Below are 19,417 nucleotides of genomic sequence, written 5' to 3' on the forward strand. Positions count from 1 at the left end.
CACTCACTCACAGACAATCACATACATTCACAAATTATTTTAATAAATAAATAAAATCCACCCAGCCTCCCTACCTGGAGAGCTGGTGTGGATCATTCCCTGGGGTCCAGTGGGGCTGGTGGGCGGCGCGCAGCAGTGCTGCGATCAGGCGCGGCGAGGGAGCTCTAACTGCTCTGCTCCCTCGCGGGCTGTCTGCTGATGCCGCAGGAGCCGGAATATGACGTCATATTCTGGCTCCCGCGGCGTCACTAGACAGCGCGCGAGGGAGCAGAGCAGAGAGGTTAGAGCTCCCTCGCAGCGCCTGATCGCAGCCCTGCCGCACTGGGGGCGGAGATGGTGGCCGGCAGGAGGGAGAGCTTCCCTCCTGCCGGTCACTGAAATCTTGCGCCCCCGGAGCCGGTGCGCCCTAAGGCGGACGCCTGTGCCGCCTTATGGACGCGCCGGCCCTGTATATATAGTGTTCAAGTAGAGATTCTAGCCGTATTAGTCCAGTGATGTAGATGTAAAAAACAGATAACATTTGTATCTTGTAATACCTTTTTTATTGGACTAACAGAATTTTTTAATGACAAGCTTTCGAGATAACCTCCCTTTCTCAAATCTGAAGCATTTCTGAGCAAGACTACACATAGAATTGATGTGAAGTGATGTGACTCCCTTCTGACGCTGGCCATGAGATCATTGGTACTGACATCACTGTAGATGTTTGCCCTTCTTGGGGATGCATCCCCAAGCAGGGCAAACCAATGAAGACAGGAGGTGGCGGAGGGCTCGGAGGTTGGTGTTACATGGAGAGTCTACATATGAAAAGTATATATGGCATTTCAAACTACCTTGAGTTACTGAAGACCATTATTAAGTCTTTTGGATTTTAATTTTGCACAAAATATTTTAAGTTTACAACCCACAAAGGTACATTTAAAGTCACAGTGCATGCTTCCACAGTGTGCTATTACACTTCCTACCATTATCTATACTAGTACTTTATTTCTGTACCAATCACCTTTCGAATAGTAGCATTTGTTTGGTTCTCTGTTTGTGCATGTTATGTGCACTTAGGTAATATGGAATATAAACCTCTAATTATTGGATTTGTGTTTAAAAATTTGACCACAATATTCACTGCATGGTTTCTGCACCTATAGCAGGGGAAAGTTATTGCACGACTGCACAAATGTATTATCCACAAACTGGTTTCATTGCATCCCTGACCACTGCAAAGATGTGTAATTCACTGTTCCCTCATCATTTGGTGAACAAAGTAGTACAGTTTTTTTGACGTTGGTGCCCAGGCGTCCAGCAGTGATGATGTCAGTCATGGGAATATCCTTGTTGTAGGGATAGCAGATGATAATGAAGTGAGCATGGAATCTCATAGGGTCACCTAGAAGTAGAAATTAAAAAGGGATTTTATTTCTGCTTAGGTCACTGAAATAGTGGAAAGTCAGAGCAATCTCATTTTAAAGATACATTAACAAAACAACAAAAAGCCTACCCCATCAAAGTGAAAATTTGATTAAAAATAATGTTCCAATCCACTGTGCTTTTTCCCTACAAGACTCGTCCCGTGTATTCCCTAGCTGATTTAGGGAATACCTGGAAGAAATTTAAATAGACAATACTGTAAAAGTATACATTAATCTTTTTGTTCAGATTATATTGTATTTTCAATACAATCATAGCCTCAAGTTTGCACTCAAAGTAAACATAGTCTATTGGTAACCACAGAAATTGGTATTTATATAGTAGATGTGAGACATTCCCTTGTTCCAAGTTGCTTTTAACCCCTTAAGGCAGGGCTTCCCAAACTTTTATGGCCCAAGACCCACTTTTCAAAATGGTAATTTTTCGAGACCCACTTGCTTTTAATGCATACTTTAAAAAGTGAACACCATGACAATCAGCTTTAGAGGCATACAATTGGCACACCATAGCAATCCGCTTTATATGTACACCATGGCAATTGCTTTTAGAGGCATAAATCTAGCACACCATGGCAAACAGCTTAAGAGGCATACAATAGCAATCCGCTTTAGAGGCATACAGTTGGCATACCATGGCAATCAGCTTTACAGGCATACAATTGGAACATTATGGCAGCTTTAGATGCATAAAATTGGTACATTATGGCAATCAGTTTTAGATGTATAAACTTGGCACATCATAGCAACTTTAGGTGCATAAAATTGGCACACCAGTGCAATCAGTTTTAGAGGCTTACAATTGGCACACCATGGCATCCAAGTTTAGCGGCATACAATTGGAACATTAGGGCAGCTTTAAATACATAAACTTGCACAAGATGGACCTGGCACCAAGACCACGTCATTAAGCTGAAGTGGTCTGGGTGCCTATAGTGGTCCTTTAAGTATGTGTGTGCATAGTATTTGTATGTACTGTTGCCATTGGAATGTAGTGGTGTACTTGTTTGTAATGTTTGCGTCTGAATGCAGGGTCTGAATGTCATTTGCGTCTGAATGCTGGACTTTAAATGCAGGTGTGCTTTTTGTGTGTAGTGTTGGTGTTTGAATGAAGGGGTGTTTGTATATCATTTTAGTGTTTTAATACATGGGTGTGTTTGTATGTAATGTTTGCGTTTGATTGCAGTGCAAGTATAATGTGTATATAAAATATACATATACACAATGTGTGTTTGGATGTAAGCATGTTTTTTGCATGGAGTGTGTGTGCACATACAGAGACCCACAAATACACACATACAGAGACACACACATACACATAATGACACAGCAATACACACACAATGACACTTATTTTCCTACACACAGATACACATACACACTGACACACAAATATACACACACTGACACAAAAGGAGACTCAGATACACATACACGCAGAGACAGGTGAGGGTGACCGTGTGGTAGGGAGTGTGTGTGCAGGTAACAGTGTAGGGGGGCAGGGTGAAAAAGGCTTACAGTGGGCGGCAGAGAAAAGGCTACAGTGTAGGGGGCAGGGGGAGAAAAGGCTACAGTATAGGGGGCAGGGGGAGAAAAGGCTACAGTATAGGGGGCAGGGGGAGAAAAGGCTACAGTGTAGGGGGCAGGGGGAGAAAAGGCTACAGTGTAGGGGGCAGGGGGAGAGAGGGCTACAGTGTAGGGGGCAGGGGGAGAGAGGGCTACAGTGGGGGAGGGCAGGGGGAGAGGGCTACAGTGGGGGGGGTAGGAAGAAAATGGGTTACAGTGGGGGAGCAGGGAGAGCAGGGGTTACAGTGGGGAGAGGGGGGCAGGGAGAGCAGTGGGGAGAGGGAGGCAGGGAGTGAAGGGGTTACAGTGTGGCAGAGGGGGGCAGCGAGTGAAGGGGTTACAGTGTGGGAGAGGGGGGCAGGAAGAGCCGGGGTTACAGTGTGGGGATGGGGCAGGGAGTGAAGGGGTTACAGGGTGGGGAGGGGGCAGGGAGTGAAGGGGTTACAGGGTGGGGAGGGGGCAGGGAGTGAAGGGGTTACAGGGTGGGGAGGGGGCAGGGAGTGAAGCGGTTACAGGGTGGGGAGGGGGCAGGGAGTGAAGGGGTTACAGGGTGGGGAGGGGGCAGGGAGTGAAGGGGTTACATGGTGGGGAGGGGGCAGGGAGTGAAGGGGTTACAGGGTGGGGAGGGGGTACTCATACAGAGCGTGAGGACATCCAGCATAACTTAGGCGAGCTGAAGTCTGCTAACATTCACAAAGTGCCTCTAGTAGCCATTAGAGGCAGTTTCTTTAAAATGGCAATGACTATTTTACCGTCCGGTGTTTGTCGTGGTTTGTGCACAATATTGTATTACTCACATGCATTTAGTTTCTTCCATAGCAGCTTGTTTTGGCTTGTGTGTAAATGTTCAGCACACTATTTGTTGAACTCACCAACACCTGCTGGATTTTTTTTTAAACTTAATTTATCAATTCATATTTATATATCTAACTCTGGGGAAAAACTTATATACACAATACATCACGGTTTAGTGAATATACCTTCAATTAAAATATGCGTGCGTTTGATTAATTTTCCATTGCGGTTATATCTGATGCAACCTTTGCAAGCCTTCTCCACCAGCCCAGACTTTCTGTGGCTGCCCACTCAGTTCTCAATGTGGCTCTATTGAGCTAAACAAATCAGGAAGTAACAGAACTGATTGTCTGACAGCCAGGGAGGGGCAACAAGGTTAATTTATAAAAGGTGCCCATTTGTTAAAAATAAAATACACACTCCACACACAAAGCATTTTATCCCTTTATAATTTCTCCACAATTCCCAATTTAGCTAGAATAGTTTTACCTCTTACAAGCTTGCCTAGTAATGCATTACTGGATTAGGATTAGAGAAGCAAGACTACTGTCAGAGCGCCAACTTGTCAGTGCACTCTGATTGAAACTCAAGGTGGAGGGGTTTATCAATGGACTTTCCTGTTTCAGAACTTTAGTCTACACTGAGCACTCGCCATCTACAGTTTTTTTTTTTCTTTGTGTTCTTGTCTCATCTGGTTTTATCCATTTTTATTTGGCACTTTTTTTTTAGGAATGAAAATATATATATATTTTTTTTTTCTACAGGTTAAAATATATAATGTAGGAGGGGATTCTGCTCCCTGTTGATGTTAAGGCCGCCCATGCAAGAGGCTGACTGGGTCTGCTTGACTTAAATATGGAGGTCTGTATTGTGACATACTTGCAGTCTGAGCTGCATTCATACCAGTGTTTAATTGTGTGGCCTTAGCAGTGTGTTATATAGAAGAAGCAATCTATTTGTGGATTCTAAATAGAGCAAGCTGTACTTCTATGCACTTGGGACCCGACTGTACAATAAAATGATCAGGTTAGAAATATAAAACTATTTTTCAACGGAGAAAAGAAGGAAAAAAAAAAAAAGAAAAAACAAGCATCACACTATTTTCATTTAAAACCATATCAAGATGCAATGGAGTCCCTAAGGCTCCTTTTTGCCGTGTTGTGAACAAACTATTGATGCCAGAAGTCAGATAACTGCCCTCTATTAGTTTCTCGCTACCGCTGGGAAAGATAGATTCACTCCAGAAATACCTAGATTCATTTTTCACTTAACAAAAAGATAAGACTATTTCGAGAAGGTTCGTCATACTGCTGCCTTATCCAAAAATCATCTAACATTATAAACATATTATTTTTTTAATTTATTTTTTTAAGTGGTACAGTTTTGCCATGAAAATAGAATAGGGGGGGTCACAGTGGGAATTTCATTGAATGTATCCCTAGACAGGGACATTTTCTAGTGTACTAAGCAAAATATATTTATACAAGCAAAAATGTAGCACTTTAACCCCTTAAGGACACATGACATGTCTGACACGTCATGATTCCCTTTTATTCCAGAAGTTTGGTCCTTAAGGGGTTAAAATGGAACATTTCAGGCGTTAGCACCATAGCAGCTGGCTGTATTGGTTATGGTGTCAGGAGTGCCCTGAGGATGTCCCACTGTAAGCAAACAGCATTAATACTGTTTGACAATATAACTGGGCTCCACACGGTGCCTGCTTCTGGTCTTCATCCTGCAGGAAAATTCAGTTTGCTCTATAGAGCTAAGCAGGGCTGTTCAGGACCATGCTCACTGGTTGAGTGTCAGCCAAGGAGTACAGTACTGCATTGGCTATGCTTCTTGTTATAAAGACATCTGGCTTCTCCTAAAATATACTTAGTACTTACTGTGTGGTGGCACCATAATCACTACAGCAGGCAATAGTTGTTTTAGTGCTTGAAGGGGTCCTTTAAAGAGATTTCTCCAGCATTATTGCAATTGCAAAACAGCTGAAGGAAACTTGCGTCTGGCATCTCATTGTGCATGTGTGGGATTATCTATTGAGGATCCCACGGTCTTGTGGGACCTATTTATGGACACTATTTTATACACCATTGATGTGGCTCCAGAGAATTTCCAACTGCCACGAACTAAAGATGGACCTGAAAATGGAAGTGCTGGCAAGTGAGAGCTTGAGTAGCTATATCCATTGTCTCCCACCTCACCGTAGGTGCCATCATGCAATCAAAAAATGGTCTCTATGTTGCATTCAGTGGTATAAAAATGATATTATACTTTAATCAACAGTTGAAAGAACACATTCTAATTGTACTTGATATGTATTTAGAATATTAACACCAGCACTCTCTTTACTCCTTCCCAGTAGAATGACCAAATGGTGTATTGGCCCAAATTCTCCATGATACAACTACTGTCACCTACTAATGAAATACCTTCTGCATTCAGGTACAGTTCATTGTGGAGAGGTTTTCCCCCCAGTGACAGCAAGACCTGGGAGATGTGAAAAGCTCCAAACAGATCACTCACTGCAATGCATGATGGGTGATAGGCACAGTGCTTCATTTAAAGCCTATTGCTGTGTATGATCAGGCAGAGGAAGCACCTAAAACACATCATGAAAGCATGACAGTAGAATTTAGCAGCGGAGAAGTACCGTATATACTCGAATATAAGCCGAGGCCTCTAATTTTACCCCCAAAAACTGGGAAAACGTATTGACTCGAGTATAAGACTAGGGTGGGAAATGCAGCAGCTACTGGTAAATTTCTAAATAAAATTAGATCCTAAAAAAATATATTAATTGAATATTTATTTACAGTGTGTGTATATAATGAATGCAGTATGTGCGTATGAATGCAGTGTGTGCGTATGAGTGCAGTGCGTGTATGCGTGCAGTGTGTGTGCGTATGCGTGCAGTGTGTGTGCGTATGAGTGCAGTGTGTGTGCGTATGAGTGCAGTGTGTGTGCGTATGAGTGCAGTGTGTGTGCGTATGAGTGCAGTGTGTGTGCGTATGAGTGCAGTGTGTGTGCGTATGAGTGCAGTGTGTGTGCGTATATATTAATTGAATATTTATTTCCAGTGTGTGTGTATGAGTGCAGTGCGTGTATGAGTGCAGTGTGTATGAGTGCAGTGTGTATGAGTGCAGTGCGTGTATGAGTGCAGTGCGTGTATGAGTGCAGTGCGTGTATGAGTGCAGTGCGTGTATGAGTGCAGTGCGTGTATGAGTGCAGTGCGTGTATGAGTGCAGTGCGTGTATGAGTGCAGTGCGTGTATGAGTGCAGTGCGTGTATGAGTGCAGTGCGTGTATGAGTGCAGTGCGTGTATGAGTGCAGTGCGTGTATGAGTGCAGTGCGTGTATGAGTGCAGTGCGTGTATGAGTGCAGTGCGTGTGTATGAGTGCAGTGCGTGTGTATGAGTGCAGTGCGTGTGTATGAGTGCAGTGCGTGTGTATGAGTGCAGTGCGTGTGTATGAGTGCAGTGCGTGTGTATGAGTGCAGTGCGTGTGTATGAGTGCAGTGCGTGTGTATGAGTGCAGTGTGTGTGTATGAGTGCAGTGTGTGTGTATGAGTGCAGTGTGTATGAGTGCAGTGTGTATGAGTGCAGTGTGTATGAGTGCAGTGTGTATGAGTGCAGTGTGTGTATATGAATGAAGTGTGAGTGTGTGTGTTTGTGTATGTGTTGGTGGGGTGGGCATTTTGATATATTATTAATTATTTTATTAATTATTATTTTATTTTTTAATATTATTATATTTTTTTTATTATTATTTATTATTTAATTGAATTATTATTAATTATTATTATTTTTTATTATTTTTTTTTCGTCCCCCCTCCCTGCTTGATATATGGCAGGGAGGGGGGCTCCTTCCCTGGTGGTCCAGTGTCATTGGCAGTTCAGTGGGAGGGAGAGGGGGGCTGGCAGAGCTGTACTTACCTGTCCTGCAGCTCCTGTCAGCTCTCTCCTCCTCCGCGCCGTCCGTTCAGCACCTCGGTCAGCTCCCAGTGTAAGTCTCGCGAGAGCCGCGGCTCTCGCGAGACTTACAGTGTGAGCTGACAGAAGAGCTGAACGGACGGCGCGGAGGAGGAGAGAGCTGACAGGAGCTGCAGGACAGGTAAGTACAGCTCTGCCAGCCCCCCTCTCCCCCGGTCTGTATTATGGCAATGCAAATTGCCATAATACAGACTCTGACTCGAGTATAAGCCGAGTTGGGTTTTTTCAGCACAAAAAATGTGCTGAAAAACTCGGCTTATACTCGAGTATATACGGTAAGTATAATCACTCATGCAGTTATCCCACTGTACAAAGCACTCACAGTTAACTACTGGGTAAACACCTGTTGATAGTACTGTAAAATGACAGTGCTGACCGAATTAATAGTGGGATTAGGGTTGGGGGATACCTGCCTTCATATCACTGAGTATTATATCTCCTATATAAGAAATATTAAATACATATAGATTTACTATATACAAACACACACGCATCTTACCAGGATACACAAGGAAATCTCCACCAAACTTGTTCCCACTTGTAAGAAAATAGCCTCGCTCCCAAAGATCCTTAAAAACCTTATAGCGCAGTTCATGTTCTGCTTGTCCAGCATACGGCCAGTCTACAGAGGCTTGGTGCAAATCCACTTCTTGCACTTTCCCAACAGACGTACGAGCAGTTGGCAGGTGCACCATCATTGCTTCCTGAGGAAAGTTGAAGGTCTCTTCAAGGTCCTGAAGCTCTTTAATAGGACCCTGGGGAGATGACTCCATTGGTGTATCTGGAAAAACAACAAAAAAAACAATTTAGAGAACAAAAGACAATAGATCGAAAACAAGAAACGGTTACCTTACATATTGAGGGAAGGGATACTTATAGCAAATGTATGAGGATAATGCAATTACTGTGTTTTACACTAGCTTGCTTTATATTAACCTTGTAGGAAATTTACAAGTTACATTTTCACATTATTACTCGTATAGGAAAATACATTATTTAAATACCCTACCAAGGCAAAGCAGAATTTAGAATTCTATCTACAAAGTTGTGTTTTTAGCCTTATGTGCATTCTCCCTGGTAAGCGTCATAATGCCAAGTGGCTTACTTTGCCTTGTAACTTTCTTAAAGGGAAACTATAGGCATTAAAACAACTTCAGCTTAATGAAGCAGTTTTGGTTTACAGATCATGCCCCTGAAGACTCAGTGCTCAATTATCTGCCATGTAAGAGTTAAATCACTTTGTTTATACAGCCCTAGTCACACCTCCCTTCATGTAACGTGCACAGCTTTCCTAAACACTTCCTGTAAAGTGAGATCTAATGTTTAAACTTCATTTATTGAACATTTGGTTTAATTTAAAATCTCTTATAACCTAAGTTAGTAACTGTATGTAATTACAGTTAAATTTACAGAGCAGGAGAAAAAAATCTAAAACAAGTTAACACCTGATTGGAGCTGCCAGAGGAGGTGTGGCTAGGGCTGCATAAACAGAAACAAGTGATTTACGTCCTAAATGGCAGAGAAACTATAGGGGCATGATCAATACACTAAAACTGTGACAGTAAGCAGATGTTTTGGTGCCTAGTGTCCCTTTAATGCATGGATGAAATCGTAATAACCTTTGTTGCTCAATCAGATTCAACTTTATTATCACTGTATAGTGCACATACAGAGATAATGAGACACAGTTGGCCTCTGATGAGAAATACAGTAGTGCTTAATAAAATATGCTAAATTTAAAAAAAAAAAAATATTCTCTCAGTGTAAAATTTAGCCTCATGCCATACTACATCTAATTCTAAGAAATATAATCGCTTCATTAATAATAAACAAACAATAGACAGGAATATCAGGAGGAGTAGGAAACAATATGTAGTATCCTTGGGAGTGAGAGCCCTAAGTGGGCTTAAAAAGAGAAAGAATAGATAATTGTTCTTTTTAAAGTGAGAATCCACCCTAGGGTGGGTCCATTAAAACTTAACTTTTAATAAATATAATACAATACAGTAACTAAAACCGAACACCCGAAACAATGTGCACTATATACCATTAAAACAAAACAGCATAGGACATATGAAGATCTGGAGTGAGGGGATTATCTTCTAAACAGTGCCTTGTGGCAGCGCTTAGGCTCACTCCAAATCCAAGTATAATAACCGATACCTGATGTCTCAATATACAATCCTCTTATGATACAATAGCTTGGATAGGAGGAGAGTGGTATAGCGAACATTGTGGTAAAATATTGAAACATGTTAGCAAGCTGTACTATATTTAACATAAAAGTTCTACAGACAGCAATCCTACTTTTATGTGGGTTCCCCTCTGATGAGCCAGAGTGGCAAAACGCACATCAGGGGTACGGACAGGCGCTTTTTCCCAGCCACTGAACCAGCAGTATGTTCTTGATCTACATTTCAACTGTTTGAATATGAGCGGTCATATATTGACCAAGCTTTGGTGCGTCCCCCTTAACGTCTCCGATCACCCATTGTAGTTTGAAAGGCTTTATATCCCACTTACTTTTATGTACCGACTAGGTAGTCGAGGTGGGTGGTATTTTTTCCATACAGTGTGGTTTAGGCTTTTTGCTTAAGGGGTGCCCTTGAAGGCACAGTTCTACTATAGGGCATCTTCCCTATCACTGAGTCATAAGGCTCCTAAGCCCACCTCCCCCCCCTTTTTTTGCGGTCTGTAGAAATGTCACATTAAATATAGTACAGCTTGCTAACATGTTTCAATATTTTACCACAATGTTCGCTATACCACTCTCCTCCTAACCAAGCTATTGTATCATACGAGGATTGTATATTGAGACATCAGGTATCAGTTATTATACTTGGATTTGGAGTGAGCCTACCTGCTGCCACAAGGCACTGTTTAGAAGATAATCCCTTCACTCCAGATCTTCCTATGTCCTATGCCGTTTTGTTTTAATTGTATATAGTGCACATTGTTTTGGGTGTTAGGTTTTAGTTACTGTATTATATTATATTTATTAAAAGTTAAGTTTTAATGGAACCATTATCTATTTTCTCTCTTTTTAAGCCCACTTATGGCTCCCACTCCCAAGGATACTACATATTATTTCCTACTCCTCCTAATATTCCTGTCTATTGTTTGTTCATTATTAGTGAATTTATTCACTAGGAGTTACCTCCCAATTCAGGAGGTTAATTAGCCTATATATGTACTCTAATTGTCACTTCATTATTAATAATAAAGATTTAAAAAAACAGCCTAATAATACATATAGACATTACACAATAGTGCCACCAAAATAATACAACTAAGCTATATATAGCCTATAGCCGTTAATATACGTCATCATTTAGTGTGCTAAAGGCAACACATACTACAAGAAGACCACAGATGTTTGTGTGAGAAGATCCTAACTAATGCTACCAGTCGTGGGACTATAAAATAAACTTTGGTAACGTGTGGTTCATACCATTCTGTATTTTCAAGAGCTATGCTATAGATGACAAGTGACATGTCATCATAAATTATCTTAGAGGCCTTTCTATTTTGCCTTTTCATTGGAATTATCCATTTTAAAAATCTGTTCAAATAGTGCTTTAAAAAAAAAAAAAATAAAAAAAAAAATATAGAATTAAATATTTTAAATGACTTTCTTTCATTGGGTACATAGCATCATTTCGGAGTTCAAAAGAGCCATTTCATCATTCCTGCACAGTGGAAAGCTGGAATCTACTCAGCAATCCACAGATTATAATAGTCTGTGTTCTCTTCCCACATGGGGTTTTCAAAATTGGCATCCAATTCCTTGGTGATTACCATCACATGCAAAAGTAAACGGTAACTGCTGATAAATTATAGCTTGCTTGGGGTAAAATAAAATATTGTTCTAAAATCAAGCTATATCATTTTAGTGGCAGTCCAGCTTTAATGTTATGACATATTAAATTGTGTGGAAATCCCACACTATAGAAGATTCTTCTCAATGGTCTATGATATATATAATTGGTATATAAAAAATACTGGTATCGACCAATAATGATACCTATATATATCATAGACCATAGAGAAGAATCTTCTATAGTGTGGGATTTCCACACAACAAGCACGGTTTTACACAATTTAATATATACCGGTATCTAGAAAACTTCCAGTGTGGCTAAAGCGAAGCTATTATTGTTGTTTATTTTTTTTTTTTTAAAGTGCTTAACCCCTTAAGTACCAAACTTCTGGAATAAAAGGGAATCATGACATGTCACGTGTCCTTAAGGGGTTAAAGGACCACTATAGTGCCAGGAAAACACTCATTTTCCTGGCTCTATAGGGTCCTTGGGTCCCCCTCACCCTCTGGGCCCCCCTCTCGCCGGGCTCTAGGGTGAGGAAGGGGTTAAATCCCTTACCTTTTTTCCAGCGCTGGGGACTCTCCTCCTCCTTTCCCGTCATCGGCTGAATTTGCGCGCGCGCAGCCAGTCTAATAGGAAAGCATTCTCAATGCTTTCCTATGGACGCTGGCGTCTTCTCACTGTGAAAATCACAGTGAGAAGTGCGGAAGCGCCTCTAGCGGCTGTCAATGAGACAGCCACTAGAGGCTGGATTAACCCATTTGTAAACATAGCAGTTTCTCTGAAACTGCTAGGTTTACAGCAGAAAGGGTTAATCCTAGAGGGACCTGGCACCCAGACCACTTCATTGAGCTGAAGTGGTCTGGGTGCCTATAGTGGTCCTTTAATTGTGTATGATGGTATGATTTAAAAAAAATAAATAAAAAATTGTTACATCATGGAAATCATTCTGCCTATTAAATAGAAGATCTGTGATCTTAAAGGAACACTCAAAGCATCATAACCACTACAGCCTTGGAGCTTCTGGCTCCAGAGAAGACGGTGACTATTGGACCCTAAGTAGGTTGTCAAACTGTTAGTAAATAATTTGACTACTTAAAATTGGAGGGCAGCAGGGCATGCCTGCCACCACAACCATTACAGCAGGCTTTAGTGGTTCTGGTTCAAGGAGTATTCCTTTAAACAAAATTACTAGATTTTGCATAATGTTGGAGCAGCATATTGATGGGGATCTTTGCCTTTGATGGTGAAATATTGCTGAACAGCATCTCTCAAAACACTGCAATAACAGACTGGTGGTCAAAATCTTACTAGAATGCACATGGTGAATTCTACATGTCCGTTATTGCTCACCTTCTTCATTATCATACTTTCGCTTTCTCTTGGTTCTCCCTTCCACAATACGATCGGACAAGCTTTCCAATATGCGTCGTTTCTCTTGAAGAGCCAAACTCCTTTGTTCCGTGTAACTGTCCTGTAAATATTGTTTATAAGCATCCACCTCTGACTGCACATTGTCCTCATCTTCTATGGAAGAAAGAGAACTTGTCTTGTCCTGCAATTGGATTAAACAATTAATTATCAATGCAGCGTCACTGTGCAATTATCTGGTCATAACAAATGATGCTGGCACCATGGACTAAAACAGGATGGGAACAGAAAAAAGCTCACTGACTATGTTCATCCGTCACCATTTGTGTACAATCATAATTTTTATAATAATGCCTTTTGCAGTGTTCAATAACATACTAATTTAAAGTGAACCTGTAATAAAAATACATACATAAAGGGAATTACCTTTAAACAGCTCCAAATACAATGAATACACCATGTTTCACAGAAATACATGATGCATTCAATGTAACATATTGAAATATACTCAGCTCCATTCCATGCTGCCATCTTCCGAGCTTACTCTTTGTGAAACACTCATCTCTAGTCTTGTTTTTTGCCCTGCTTGTTTGAGATGCCAACACTCGCTTTGTTGCCAGCATCTGAACTGAGTACTCCATTCCCTTACTTCCTGGCCAGCGCTAGCAGTATGAGCTACAGAGTTTCCATAGCAACCACAGCCCATGTGCTCTGGTTGCCATTCTGGGGAGAGCAATATGACCCCCCTGTGAAAGGTCACTTCTGCTCTCCCTTATCAGTCAGATTGTCAGCAAAGGCTCTATGTCGAAGATTTGACTTAGAGGTAAGAGAAAGACCTATTTCTAAACAAAATTTTGTCTCAATCTATACATTTGCTATATGAAATGGTTTGGGTGCCAGGTCCCTCAGGTTTTAACCCTGCACATTTAAACAGTTTCAGAGAAACTGCTATGTTTACATTTGGGGTTAATCCAGCCTCTAGTGGCTGTCTTCCGGACAGCCACTAGAGGCACATCTGCGAATTTCGCCTCACGCATCACGCAGAGCGTCCATAGGAAAGCATTGAGAAATGCTTTCCTATGGACACTTTGAATGCACGCGCGGCACTTGATGCGCATTCGGCTCCAGTGACGTCGGACGGGGAGGAGAGGTCACCAGCGCCGAGGGAGCCTGGCGCTGGATTAAGGTAAGCGCCACGGGAGGGGGACCCTGAGGGTGGTGGAACCCTCAGGGCACTATATAGTGTCAGGAAAATCGCTTTGTTTTCCTGACACTATAGTGATCCTTTAAGCTCATTTAAGTTATTATGCAGGCAGAGTCTGGGAACCATCTTTCCAGGTTATCTCTGGCTTAACTTTGCTTAAAAGGGACACTAGTCACCAAAACAACTACAGCTTATTATATTTGTTCTGGTGAGTATAACCATTACCTTCAGGTTTTTTGCAGTAAACACTGTCTTTTCAGAGAAAATTACAGCCTAGTGATACCTCCACTAACACTCCTCAGATGGCTACTAGAGGTACTTCCTGGAGCAGTGCTGCACACGGCGCAGCACTGCCACTCAGTGTCTCCACCCTCTGCATGGAGACAATGAACTTTCCTCATAGAGATGCATTGATTCAATGCATCTCTATGAGGAGATGCTGATTGGCCAGGGCTGTGTTTGACTTGTGCTGGCTCTGACCCTGATGTGTTCACTAGAGTTGGAGAGAGAAAGTGCTCTCGAGAGTTGGAGAGAGAACCTACCAGAACCTGCAGGGCAGCCTGCACAAAGCCACAGGACCGACAGGACATTAACAGGGAGGGAGAGGAATATCGGTACCAGTTATTTATTATGAGCCTAAAAAGGCCACAGATTGCAGGTATTGGCCCTAAAAAAAAAATCAATATCAGTTGATCCCTACTGTTCAGGGATTGGTCAGCGGCATTGTGAGCACTAACTGTCAGAAAAAGTACAATTATAAATATCCCTGGCACAAGCACAATCCTGGCAATGCTTCTGAAAAAGCAAACTGTGCTGCCGGAACTCTTCCATCTCCCTGTTTGCATCATGATTGTCGTGATGTTTGTGGGCTTGTAGGGAAAGTCATCCTCAGGGTTAATACTAAGGATGGACTTAATGGAAACTGGTTTAAGTGATGTTCAGGTTAACTATGACTGGCAATGGATAAATGGCTTAATAAGTCAGCCAGTGTTCCCCCATGTGACCAGACATGAGAAATATATTTTATGGTTATGACAAGATTGAAGTTATGTACATTCAGTTATAATGCTTCCCAAAACCCCAAATTAAGCTTGCAGCAGTACTATGCATAGAAAAAATGGCAGTATTTCTCCTGTTTTCTGAAATGTATTTCTAAGTGGAAAAAGATAGTCCATGTTTTACCCAGGGCAGTTTATACAAAGCTATGACAGTATTCACCATGCTTATAAACAAAGTAGGTTTGCTTACCTTAAGATGTAATATGCTTTAAACTGTACAGGTGTTTAGAATGTTACATTATACAACCCCGATTTTCATTTCAGTCATAAGACAATAACTTTTATTAAGTAACCATACAACAAAACCATATTGTAATCCATCTACTAGTTATCACTGAGCAGCACTGATGATGATGCTGCTATGCAGGAGTGCAGCAGAGGCAAGATTTTTTATTATTTTTTTATAGTGTTTACAAGGAACGGTTATTTCTCTGGAAGTGACTTTAATTACTATGATTTAATTTTATGAGTATTTAGACATTAAACTAAACACTAAATTATTTTGTTTTTCATTATTAAGGTATAACATTAAATTGGTTATTTTTTTATTTTTATTTTTTTACTTTAACACACCCCTTCTACATGTAATCTTCTTTCTACATAATATGGAAAAAATATAATTACTGTTAATAGGTACCTACCACAGACAGGTCATCCTCTTTTGAATGGGCCTTTTGACTCGAGCAGTTGCGCACAAGAGTCGCTGCGCCAATCTCTACCAGAAGACGTGTCTCCTCGGGCAAAAGTTCCAGTGGAAGGCCAAGTCGCAAATTCTGTCGAGGCTTTCTCACCAGAGCCCCGACTAGGTTTCCTACCAGCCCATGCTTCTCACGGATTTCTTTTACATCCTCTGCATTCCACACTAAGGCTTTGCCCTCCAGCAGACTAATTAGAATCATTGCTGTGTTTTATCTAAGTCAAAAACAAAATCAGCAGATTAACTAGTAAGAAGCAAAAGGGTCATTACAATGTCCATGTTAGAGGGTTACGCCAAACACAATGACCACTTTCAAGTTCCTTATCAGATGTATTGGAGACAGAAAGCTGTGCCTGGTGGACTCCAGGTAAGACGTTACTGTTACTGTTCTAAAATGGTCTGACCACTTGCCATCAGGGAGGTAATCAGAGCAATGACATATTAATCACTACAGTGTGTTGTACTGACTATGGTGCTTGGCGTGTTTTAGTAATAAAATGTCAAATTGTAGAGAACTGGAAACCAATTGGCAAAACTGAGGCTAACAAAACAAAAAAAGTTGCAAAATTCTTCCAAAATCAACAATTGTTGCTTCTGTTTTGTCATTCAATTTGTTTACTACAATTCAGGAGTTTAGACAATAACAGTGTTATAATAATTGTATGTGTTGTGCATTTTGCAGAAGATAAATAAAAATGTCAGCTCAGTTATAGGCACAACTTGGCTATCTTAGCCTCAAAAGGGACAATGTAGGGACCCAAACCACACCATCTCATTGATTGATGTAAATAATTGGAGTCCTAAGAATGCCTCTAGTTTCTAATGGGCCTTAGAGCTGGAAAAAGGTAACTGACAAAAAGGTATTTTATTTTTTTACCTTTTAACTGTCATGGGGTACTAGAGGGGGAGGAGGAGAAGAGGGACACTACAGTGTTAGAAATTAAACTTTGTATTCCTAATATTGTTTTGTTTAATTTTGCCTCTTGGATTTCATATTCTCTACAGATCAGAATTTAGTGAATAACTTTGTAAAATTCCTGGTAACGAGCCATCCTTGTAATTTGGGGCAAATCCATCCATACCTACACTAGCAGTAACTGATTGTGTAGTGAAAAGTTTAAAAAATATGCACCTAATTTTCAAAGCTAATCTGTGCCTTATTAAGGAATAGTGGAGGTTAGAGTTACAAATGGCATCATTGTTTAACACAGTTTGCTATGGTGACACAGATAGTGTCAATTTATTAAGTAGGGTTTCTGTGAAGTAAGCAATGGGGCATGTCAAAATTAGCGCATGGCTGTAATATGACCATATAGCTATAGATTGGCAACTTATTTCCACATGAAGATTTTATGCCATGTTAGTAAGAGGATAGAAAGTTGTCATCATCCAAATAACTAAAGCGAAATTACATAACCATAGATGGGTGCCTAATTTGCAATCTTTATGTGGGATTACCATATTTAAGATTTCCAGATAAGGGAGTTATCTGCTGAACATTTAAACATTGCAATTCCACTTAAGAGTACATAAGGCGTTATCTACTAAACAGCTGAAAATCTAATTTGAGAAAATACATTCTTACACATAGTTGACATTAGTCAGGCTGTAACTTTGTTCTGGGCTGGCTAATGACACTGCCGGAGATAGAGTTACACCTCAGCTAAATATTGCACATACAGACTTCAAATCACGTAAGTGGTCATGGTGCATGGAGTAACCTTTTAAGTCATAGTTGGTTCCTTTTTTAACACTAAAAGGGTTTATTCACTAAACAGGGATTTGGGAAGCATTGAATTAGAAATGCTATTCCATAAAATCAATGCTGGAAAAATATTTAAATTAAAATAATTTTTTCCAATTCAGCTATTTCTTTCTAAAATTTGGATACAAAAAATTTGAATATTAACCCCAAAAGGGTTATTTTTTTGTGTGTGGAGCAATGCATGAACTGTTTACACTACTGCACACTAAGAATTCTTCAAAAAGCAGGGAGTGCTTTTCATGCACATACCCACAGCAGAAAGCATCAGATTAGGTCACAAAAATTTAATTTTAGGCAACCTACCTGCAGCAGTTTAATTATTTTAATGTAATATACTGCCAACAACCTCTGACACAAACACTGCAGAAACAGCATATCCCAAGATGCTCAGCCATAGGGGGTGGGGGGGTGGGGGGTACTACTACATATCCCAAGATGCTCAGCCACTGGAAAAAAGTATATATCCCAAGATGCTCAGCCATTGGAGAAACTACACATCCCAAGATGCTCAGCCACAGGGTGGGGGGAAACTACATATCCCAAGATGCTCAGCCACTGGGAAAAAAAACTAGATAGCACAAGATGCTCAGCCATTGAAGAAACTACACACCCCAAGATCCTCAGCCACTACAGAAACATCATCCCCCATAATGCTCAGCCACTACAGAAAATAAAGTCCCCATGAAGCTCCCCCTCCCCATGCCGTTCAGTCACTGCAAAAACTGCTTACCTCCTGAAGACCAACCACCGCAGAAACTACAGTCCCCGTGATGCTCTGCGGCTGCACCTACACTGTAGTTATAGAGCAGCACAGAAGTTGCATGCTTGGTTAGAATGAGCTTCCCCCCTTCTTCCACGTATTACAGAACATGTTTTCATGTACCTGCTCTCAAACTGATTCATTGCTGCCTCAATCCTGTGAGTCCCATTACCTCTCACGTTTGGCCAGGATGCACACCAGCCATCTTGTGAATGGCTTCTCACATGCTGAGTGGAAGAAGCAGCTCGGTTTCCTATTGGTTGGGGGCAGAAGGAAAGGCGGAGTTAGCAGGACAGCAAGCAGCGGGACAACAATAACAAACCCTGGGAGTGCAGCAATGTACTGTCTGCTAATAGTAATGGGAAGGTAATCAGATACATTTGTGTTGACTTTCTCTGAGTACAAGAGTAAACCCTGCAATAAAACTAAGACAGACAGGTCTACTATCCAGATGTCACAGCTGCATGCTGATGGACAGTCTGTGTAAAGTGCATAGGCCAATACATTAATCAGGGATGGGTGCCCTATCTCCCATTTCAAATGTACAAAGAGGGACACTTTCATTTTAGGGTGTAAGTGAGGATATGGGCTGTCCTGAGAAATTTAATTTGTCTTATTTACAACAATTTATGCAACCATTTTAGTCACACACACAGATTTTTAAAAACCTTACATTGTAGTTTCAAAGGTTAGTCTGACTTTTTTTTAAATTTATTTTTATTTTTTGCTATTTAGTAGATATGCCCGTCAAATAAAGCATGTGTTTTTTTTCAGGCATGTTTTGTTTCGGAAAAAAAAAAAAGCTATGACAAGACCGCGCTTCCAATTATAAATATCAAATAAACAAAGCTGCAAGCTTTTGTAATTCACACTGAAATAATTTATGTGAATTGAACTAAAAGTTTTCAAAATATTCCACTGACGCAGTATGTGGAAATAAAGAAAATAGTCTTTACTATAGGAAT

The 19,417-nt window shown here is 40.9% G+C and overlaps 1 protein-coding gene across 3 annotated transcripts; it reads right to left on the reverse strand.

Moving 5' to 3' along the window:
• Nucleotides 1–1,177: 1,177 nt before the first annotated feature.
• On the reverse strand, nucleotides 1,178–18,704 carry TSEN34 (tRNA splicing endonuclease subunit 34). 3 transcript variants are annotated; one of them, XM_063436400.1, is made up of 5 exons: nucleotides 18,576–18,704; nucleotides 15,872–16,142; nucleotides 12,951–13,152; nucleotides 8,276–8,557; nucleotides 1,178–1,384 (listed from the first exon to the last, which is right to left on the reverse strand). In XM_063436400.1, the coding sequence occupies exons 2-5, from the start codon at nucleotides 16,127–16,129 to the stop codon at nucleotides 1,197–1,199; spliced, it is 930 nt and encodes a 309-aa protein (XP_063292470.1). In that variant the 5' UTR covers nucleotides 16,130–16,142; nucleotides 18,576–18,704; the 3' UTR covers nucleotides 1,178–1,196. The 3 variants fall into 3 exon arrangements, with proteins under 3 accessions (XP_063292470.1, XP_063292469.1, XP_063292471.1); XM_063436399.1 differs by having other exon boundaries at nucleotides 18,423–18,704; XM_063436401.1 differs by having other exon boundaries at nucleotides 18,625–18,645.
• Between the last annotated feature and the right edge of the window lie 713 nt (nucleotides 18,705–19,417).

The sequence above is a fragment of the Pelobates fuscus genome, chromosome 11 (assembly GCF_036172605.1).
Source record: "Pelobates fuscus isolate aPelFus1 chromosome 11, aPelFus1.pri, whole genome shotgun sequence".
Lineage (NCBI taxonomy): Eukaryota > Metazoa > Chordata > Amphibia > Anura > Pelobatidae > Pelobates > Pelobates fuscus.

What these genes read in the sequence shown, in the direction of transcription:
- TSEN34 (XM_063436400.1), bottom strand. Translation starts at nt 16,129, where the DNA reads ATGATTCTAATTAGTCTGCTGGAGGGCAAAGCCTTAGTGTGGAATGCA. An exon ending in AAGAGGATGACCTGTCTGTG is followed by an intron (nt 13,153 to 15,871) that starts GTAGGTACCTAT and finishes ATCCAATTGCAG; the next exon opens with GACAAGACAAGTTCTCTTTC. An exon ending in AAAGTATGATAATGAAGAAG is followed by an intron (nt 8,558 to 12,950) that starts GTGAGCAATAAC and finishes TTGTTTTTCCAG; the next exon opens with ATACACCAATGGAGTCATCT.